The 9140-nt window shown below is 39.0% G+C and overlaps 1 protein-coding gene across 1 annotated transcript; it reads left to right on the forward strand.

The window, feature by feature from the left end:
- The first annotated feature begins 6277 nt into the window (after positions 1–6277).
- LOC148862536 (uncharacterized) lies at positions 6278–8238 on the forward strand. Its single transcript, XM_088975870.1, has one exon. The coding sequence runs from the start codon at positions 6509–6511 to the stop codon at positions 7700–7702; it is 1194 nt and encodes a 397-aa protein (XP_088831996.1). The 5' UTR covers positions 6278–6508; the 3' UTR covers positions 7703–8238.
- Positions 8239–9140: the final 902 nt, after the last annotated feature.

The raw sequence follows: 9140 nt of genomic DNA on the forward strand, positions 1-9140 counted from the left end.
AATTCTATGGATGATCTATCATATCCACAATGGACATTTCTTCTTTAATAACTATTTTTTGAATATATTATATAATGTTTATTTATTTTTTTATAATTTTTGGAAATGAATAATAAATATTAATTATTAATTATATTTTCACATAGAAGTTGTGCCAATGCATGTTTTATGGTTGGATAGGAGAGTTGGGTTTTTTTCATCCCATAAAACATTAAAACTTAAGAATTATAATTTATAAATTATAGTTTAAGTGTAGGATATTTAATGAAATTATAATTAGCTATAATATATTTCTTTATAAAACCATTAAAATATATTAATTTAATGTATATACACCTCATTGAGGTCTTATATTTAGTGTTGTTGATGTATTTTTATGATTTATTAAAGTATTTATAATGTTTCCAAGAGTATTTATGTGTATCTTAGTTTTTCTCCGATATACATTCATATTCAAGGCGTATTCCGATACATACCTTAAAATTGCCTTTCCGATACACTTGACGTTTGACATTTCCGATACTTTGAACCTTGAAAACAAGATTCATATAGCATACCCATATGGTTGAGATGAGGTTGGGATGATAACAATTATGGGATTATTATATTAGATCCTAGAATTTGCATTTTCTTGGTTGATTTGTATCGGGTTGTCAATGATACCCAATTATGTAAGTTTGAGTTTAGAATTTGACAAGAGTTCTATCTTGAAAAATCACATTTTTTTAATAATTGAATCCAATACGGATCGACACCAATCTAATATTTGATTAAGATAATATCAATATATAGGTTATATAAAACTGAAATATATTTATTAATAAAGTTGACCTAAATATCATATTTTCATTGAGAGTTAATAAGCTCAAATCTCATGGGAGATATTTTATTTTATTTTATTATTAATATATAACATCTAAGTCATTTTTTATTTTACTTTATTGATAAAGTTGACCTAACATTTATAAGATAAATGTTTTGTACAATTTTGTCTTGAAAAATGAGACAAAATATGCTTTAATGTTTTGTATGATTTTATTACACCTTAGCACCAATAGGCGCCATATAAGCCAAACAGTGAAAAATCGGTCTTGAAAATGAAAAATGTCAAAATTGGTGTTTTTCTAATAAATGGTTTACAAGTTTTTTGAGGGAGTCATTTATCAGATAAACGACTCAACCAAATAACTTTTTAGGTCTTTTTCTGTTAAATGCATCTCCAATGTTGAGCTAGCACCATTTCTTTCAAAAGCTACATCGATACCAAACACCATCTTAGAAACACAGTTGTCCATGTCAAATTAATCTCTCTTGTGGCATATTACTTCCTAATGAGGGCAGATTTGGCCCTCCGGTGAAATTGTGACACCTGTCACCTCATGCAAACCAAGTGCAGCCTCTTGACAACTAGGCAGCTCGGTAGAGCTTGCCACAACTTTCCACTTACAGACAACTCGGCATGGCTCGCCACAGGCAGCTTGGCATAGCTCGGGGAGCTCGGGAAGCTAGGGGTAGCTCGCCACAGGCAGCTGGCCACTCCTAGGTAGCCTAGCGTCTTACGAAGAGCTCACCACTTAGGGGCAGCTCGGCACTTATAGGCAGATCGGTATAGGCAGCTTGCCACAAGCAGCTGGCCACTCCGCAGGCAGCCTGGCATCTTACGAAGAGCTCGCCACTTAGGGGCAGCTTGGCACTTACAGGCAGCTCGCCACAAGTAGTTGGTCACTCCTCAGGCAGCCTGGCGTCTTACGAAGAACTCGCCACTTAGGGGCAGCTCGGCGTATCGCAGGAAGATCTCTTGCTTGACAGCCGTACCTGACAGATCCGGAGACTTGCGCCCATGTCTCTCGCTAGGTGGCGGTGTGCCTGCCAGCCCTGAGAACTGTCCCTTGACTGACATAGCCGTACTCTGCAGCAGTCGCCTGCACCCGCCACCTCATCTCTGGCAATAACGGCTATGGTAGAGAGACGAAGGCGGTTATGCCTGACTTGACAGAGGTTGTTACGCCTAATTTGACAGGACACCACTATATAAGGACTCTGTCCCCCAAAGACAAGGGGGAGAGAATGAAAAAATGGAGGTAATCCCTGCTCTCTAGCTCTCTCATTTCTCTCCAAGCTCCCCACAATCAGATTGCTAACTTAGGCATCAAAGAGTCCCCGCCAGGAAAATACCCCCGGGTTCTTTGATTCAGTTCTCGTAGGTTCCTCAGCTTCCGTCGCCTACAAAGAGGAGGAAAAGATGGAGTTCTCGTAGGTCCCTCAGCTCTCACTGCCTACAAAGGAGAGGAGATCACCTCATGCAGAGGGCAGTCGGGTTGCGCAACGCCAGGGAGCTCGTTACCAGGTAGCTCACCACCAGGGAGCACGTCACCAAGTAGCTCACCACCAGGGAGCTCGTCACCAGGTAGCTCATTGCCAGGGAGCTCGTCACTAGGTAGGTCACCACCAGGGAGCTCATCACCAGGTAGCTCACCACCAGGGAGCTCCACCACCCTCTCCTGGGAGTAGGTCAAATGGCGAGGCACTTAGCCAAAAAAAATTGATACATCATGAAAAATTGATACATGACCAAAACCGGTTATATCACTTCCCAACCTCCTTAAATTTTTGTGGTTTTTAAATTAAAAAATAAAACAAATATGAGGTTGTTTAAACTCACAACCAATTCAATTTTCTTCTTGTATTTTAAGTGAGACCCTGCTTTTTTCAGGAAGTCATATTACTTGGGTAACCTGTGTCCTTTTGAACAAAAAAATTGAGTTAAAGAATAACCCTTTATCCATAAGATGCCATTATTAGAAAGGGCAATTTTGTTCCATTATGTTTTGTCAACTTTTCCTTGATTGGAAAGATATAGGGCAGTTTATTCGTGTTAAAGCCTGACGTTTGAATGCTCCTTAAATTGTAATAATTACTTTTAGAGGTGTATTGGAGTTGATGAATTATTCTTTATCATGAAGTCTTAATGTAAAGAATGTTTTTTCTGAAATCTAAATGTTGAATTTTGAAAAATGACAATTGAATACTTGAGATAATTTGTTTATCTACTTAACAAACAAATTAATAATTAACTAAATGAATATAAAATATTTAATAAATAGTAAAATTAATAAAAATTATAAATTATTGAATATTTTAATGAATTGAACATTTAGTAATTAATTCATATATATACTTCAAATAAATAATTACATAATCATTAATTAAGTTATTAATTAATCACCAATAATAATTAATTATTTAAAAATAAATAATAAAGTAATTAAATAGGTAATTAAATAATGCATGGATAACTAAAGGTATTAAGAGATAAGAGATAAAATGCATTAAGAGTAGAGGTGTAAAGTAGGCCGTGCTGGGCCGGCCGTAAGCGGCCCACGTAAAGTGTAGGCCCCGGACCGTCACGAGCCATGCTGCCCTCCTCAGTGAAAATTTTGGGCTTTGGCCCATGTGGGTCTGTGCCATGCCATGAGCCAAGTTGGCTCATGGGTCAAGCTTTGGCCCAAGTCGGGTCATGGATTGGGCCAAAGCTATTTTTGCCTATTTATTTAAAAAAAATTGAAAAAAAAACCTAAAATTTTAATTATATATATATATCGAGGTTTTAAAAACTGACCTGGAAATGAAGACATTCTAGCTACTAGTTTCCGGGTCGAACGGTTTGGACAGTTTACATATTAGGGAAACTATTTTATATGAGTTCTGAGATTTGAGAAAGGAGATGAGATGTTGTCGGTTGAGAAAGGAAAAAAGAAAGAAAATAAAGAAAGAAAGGAGAAAGGAAAAAAGAAAAGAAGATGAAGGAAAGGAAGGAGGGAAGAAGAAGGAGGAGGGAAGGAGGGAAGAAGAAGGAGGAGGGAAGGAGGGAAGAAGAAGGAAGAGGAGGTTGGTTCGACGCTCACCAGCAATGATAATGGAAACGGTGATGGCGAGGCGGCGGCAACATACATAGATCTGAGTTCTCAGATCTTCTTCTTCTTCTTCTTCTTCTTCTTCTTCTTCTTCCTCGGGTCTGAGACACGAACTAGACAACTGTGACACGAACTCAGATTTAAGTTTGTATGTTTTATGACGAAGAAGAGAGTTCCTGGGTTAGAACTGCTATTTGGGTCAAACGAGTCAACGGTTTGATCGTCCAGGTCAATGACTACTCAAAAACATTGATATGTATAATAATTAAATAAATTAGTATAATAAAATTGAAAAAAAATTGTTTATTTTATTATATATTATATACTATATATTATTATATGATTATAATTTATATAATATATTATATTATATATAAATATATAAATATTATGTTTATATATATATCGTGTTGGCACGTGGACCACGGGTGGCATGGCTTGTGGACTTCAAACCCTAGGCCTAGCATGGCACGGACCATCTTGTCGGGCCTAACACGACACAGACCATCAACAGGGTGAGGATCTCATTCCCCATCCCTGACCGCATCTAGTCGGGGAAGTCTGGTATATATATATAAGTCGTGCTGGCACGTAGACCGCGGGTGGCATGGCCCGTGGACTTCAAACCCTAGGCCCAGCATGGCATGAACCATTGTGTCGAGCCCAGCACGACACAGTCCATCGACAGGGTGAGGATCTCATTCCCCATCCCTGACCCCATCTGGTCGGGGAAGTCTGGTATTCGTCGGGGACAAAAAAAATTGCCATACCTAGTGATTAAGTGGGTTTTCCCCATTTTTTTGAGTTTTTTTTATTCTTTAAGATATCCCAAATTCCTAAAATATTCTAAATTCTCATAATTTTTTTCTAAAATATCTCTAAATTTAATGGTAGTAACCTTGGGTGGAAAAAAATGGGGATTCTCCGTTTCAGAGAGGGGTGCCTTGCCTCGAACCCACCTCACCATTGGGGATGGGGTAGGGGATTTTTTCTACAAGGGACACGGAGGGGGTGCCCTGCCCCCTACTGACTCCATTGCCATTCCTATGTACAATCTTATTATCAAATTTTGATAGGGGACTTGTGCAATGTGCAAATTAGTGTTAATTATTGATGCTTATGTTCTAGAGGGAAGTGATTAGGTTCAAGCCATGTTCTTTTGTCGATTAATGGAATTGTGGTTCTTATTGATCAACAATTCCATGTTATGTTTTTTTTATTCTCTTTTATTTCAGTTTCTTATGGATCTCTAAGTAAACCAAGTAAGTGATATTCATGTTCATTTGCTCTTAATTAGAGGTGTAAATTGGGTCGGCCCACTCGCGGCCCAACACAATTTTGGATCGGCCTAGCACAGCATGGCACGACAACCCATGGGCAATGCTAGGCCTGACACGATGGTCTGTGCCGTGCTAGGCCGTGCTGGCACGGCTCGTGGACTTCAAACCCTAGGCCCAGCACGGCACGGACCATTGCGTCGGGCTTAGCATTGCCCGTGGGCTGTCGTGCCATGCTGTGCTAGGCTAGTCCAAAATTGTGTTGGGCCGCAAATGGGCCGACCCAATTTACACCTCTAATTAAGAGCAAATGAACATGAATATCACTTACTTGGTTTACTTAGAGATCCATAAGAAACTAAAATAAAAGAGGAAAAAAAAAAGCAGAACACGGGATTGTTGATCAATAAGAACCACAATTCCATTAACCAACAAAAGAACATGGCTTGAACCTAATCACTTCCCTCTAGAACATAAGCACCAATAATTAACACCAGTTTGCACATTGCACAAGTCCCCTATCAAAATTTGATAGTATATAGGAATGGCAATGGAATCGGTTGGGGGCAGGGCACCCTCTCCCTGTCCCTTGTAGAAAAAATCCCCAATGGTGAGGTGGGTTCGAGTCAAGACACCCCTCTCAGAAATGGAGAATCCCCATTTTTTCCACCAAGGTTACTATCATTAAATTTATAGATATTTTATAAATAAAACTACGAGAATTTAGAATATTTTAGGAATTTGGGATATCTTAAAAAATAAAAAAACTCAAAAAAAAGGGGAAAACCCACTTAATCACTAGGCAATTTTTTTCGCGCCGACAATACCAGATTTCCCCGACCAGATGGGGTCAGGGATGGGGAATGAGATCCTCACTCGAGACCCTGATTATATATGTTAAATATTATTCATATTAAGTATATATTATTATATTATTTATATATATATATATATCAAAATATATTTAAAAATTTTATTTATTTTAGATAAATTTATTTTTCAAAATACTATTAATTAAAAAAATTTCGAAATATAAGACAACTTTTATCCCGCACAATGACCTGAATTCGGACAAGAATTTATTCCAAAATCAGGGTCGAGGATGGGAATATGATACCCGCCCTGAACCCGCTGCCAATATATATATTGCCATGCCTATATCTTTGTATAAAACTTCCTCTCAATTTCTAGGGTTCTTTCTCCAGCAATCAAATTCGGAGTTTCATCGACGTTTCGAATCAGTTCGAGTATTTCCACTTTCCAGTGCTTCTCCCGGATAAGCTTCGTCAGTCCGTGCTCTGTTCCTTTTCTCATTCAATGTTCGGTTTTTTCTGCAAAAGACTTCTGCAAGCAAAACCCACTGAATCAACGAGAAGAAGCCATGTTTATTTTCTTTGTACAATATCATCTCCGAAATCGGTCTCAAACATCTCAAGCTCCTCCGGGGACCAACCTTCTTCTTTCACAGTCTCCTACCTCATGGAATCATGCGGCATGTCGTTAGAATCCGCTATTTCCACAGCAAACAAACTCCGCATTCAGAACAAAGAGAAAGCAGATTTGGTGATTGAGCTCTTAGGAACGCATGGCTTCACCCAAGCGGACATTGCGCACATTATCGCCAGGAATCCTAGACTGCTTCTATCAAATGCAGGCAGCACTCTTAAGCCCAAATTGGAGTTCCTTGAAACCTTTGGCATTTCGAGGTCTGATCTTCCCAGGATCGTCTCTTTGGATACGTGTTTCCTACAAGGTAGCTTAGAAAACCAAATCATCCCCGCTCTTTCTTTCCTTAAAGGCTTGATTCGCAACCATGAGGACTTAATCTATTCCTTAAAGCAATCAACCCGCCTTGTTAAATGCAACCTACAGAATGTGACACAGCCTAACATAAATGCCTTGCGAGCTCACGGTGTGCCCGAGTCCAATATTGCGAGATTGATCGTAATGCGGCCTGATTCAGTCTCCCTGAAGGCTGAAGACTTTAAAGAAGCTGTGGAGAGGGTTAAAGAAATGGGCTTTGATCCCACAAGCCGCTCATTCGTCCTCGCTGTTCGCTCGGTGACGGGGGTGAGTAAATTGAATTGGGAAAGGAAGGTCAACACTTTGAAGAGGTCAGGTTGGTCCGAGGATGACGTTCTCATGGCTTTCAGAGTACAACCAATTTTTATGCTCAGTTCAGAGAAGAAAATGGGTATCTTGATGGAGTTCTTTGTGAGCAAGCTAGGTTTGAAACCTTCCGATATTGCAAAATGTCCGAACTTGTTCTTGAGTAGTTTGGAGAAGAGAATCATTCCAAGGTGTTCAGTCCTGCAGGTTCTAATGTCCAAAGGACTTATTGAGAAAGATGTGAACGTGGTGTGGGTTTTAAATAGAACGAAACAGATATTTGAGAACAGATTTGTGATCCCATATCAAGATGTAGCTGTGAAGGTAAAGAAAGCATATCAAGGTGTGATACCATTTCTAGGATTTGATACCGGGTCTGGAGATATTAATGTCGACAAATAGTTGCAGGAATCCTACATATCAACAATTTCGGAGGACTCAGGCAAGTTTTGGGTGGAGGTGTCTTGATGGAGGTTAATTTCCACAGTTGGCTGGCAGAAATTTTGGTGTGTTTGGATTGGCGGGAAGATGGTGGTGGTGGTGGAGAGCTGGCGCCTGAGGGTTTGAAGACGGTTCAGTTACCATTACTGGCTCTATGTATGCTTTAATTACAATGGTGGTGGTCTGATGGGGTGTATGCTGTTGGCGCTATGGAATACAATCTTCTCCTAGTGGATTTTGCAAGAGATGGGTGTAGGCAAGTTTGGTGAAGGTTGCACATGTTTCATCCAAAAAGAAAGAAAAGAAAAGGAGTTGCCATTTCTGACTCGGAACCATAAACATTCTGGATGTAAAGGCTTGTTTTACAGCATGTATAACTGTCTTTTCAATGCATCGGTTCACAGTTTGTATGGATTTAGGGATGTTAAAGTATGGCCCCTGCAAAAAAAAAAAAAAAAAAGGTTTGAGTTACGAACAGATTGAGTTTTATATGTTTCATACCCAGTTTATCTCATTTTTTCAATTGATGTGATGTTCCTCCGGCCCTAGGAATTCAGCAAGCTTATATATTCGGCTCCCCCACTTTTTTTACTAATTCACAGGTTTGATGCTTGGACATTTTTACAACGCCATAGCATCGATAACGTAACTGTTTTTCCATCTTATTGGCAGGTAAACAATTGAACTGAATGTAAATCCAAGTCGTCAATATGTGGACATTTGCTAGTCTCATGCATTGATACGAATCAAAATCTAAGTTCCATTCTTTTTTGCTGTCATTTCGATTTGTTATCGGCAATAACAAGATTTTTTCCAATTACATGCAATAAGTGGTGTTCGGTAATATGGCCACTTCTCATTTCATTTGGTTTGGGAATGTGCCACAACAAACATGCATTCTTTTAAGCCATTGTATGTTTTGAAATTGGTTGAATTTGGTTCTAGAATATAAAATGTTGGATTTTGATCTCATAAGAGATTAAATCCAATGGGTTTGATTGGTCAATTATATGAGAAATTGTACCTACACATTTGATTTTAAAATATGTTTTTCTCTTACAAAAAACTCAGTTTTGAACTTGTTCCACGTTGAAAAATTATAAGTTTTGTTTTCAGTATTTCAATAGGAGTTGATTTACACTCCTTAGAATTAGTAGAGGAGAGTATGGAGATTCGATACCGCACAACGCGCGTGCACGCGTGTGTGCACGTTTGTGCAGCGCAATGAGGTGCTTTAGAGATGCACTTTGCTCGCACCCGCGTGGCTTGCGATGGGCGGCTCTGGTTTTGGTGCGTTGATGACCGTTGATGAAATCAACAGTCGATATTCGATCAGGTGTGATCAAGAAGTTAACAGTCACCAATTATTAACCACTTTTTAAACAATCACAATGTTTGA

Source organism: Nelumbo lutea, chromosome 3 (genome assembly GCF_056320005.1).
Source record: "Nelumbo lutea isolate HS-2025 chromosome 3, American lotus-T2T, whole genome shotgun sequence".
NCBI lineage: Eukaryota > Viridiplantae > Streptophyta > Magnoliopsida > Proteales > Nelumbonaceae > Nelumbo > Nelumbo lutea.

What these genes read in the sequence shown, in the direction of transcription:
- LOC148862536 (XM_088975870.1), top strand. Translation starts at nt 6,509, where the DNA reads ATGTTCGGTTTTTTCTGCAAAAGACTTCTGCAAGCAAAACCCACTGAA.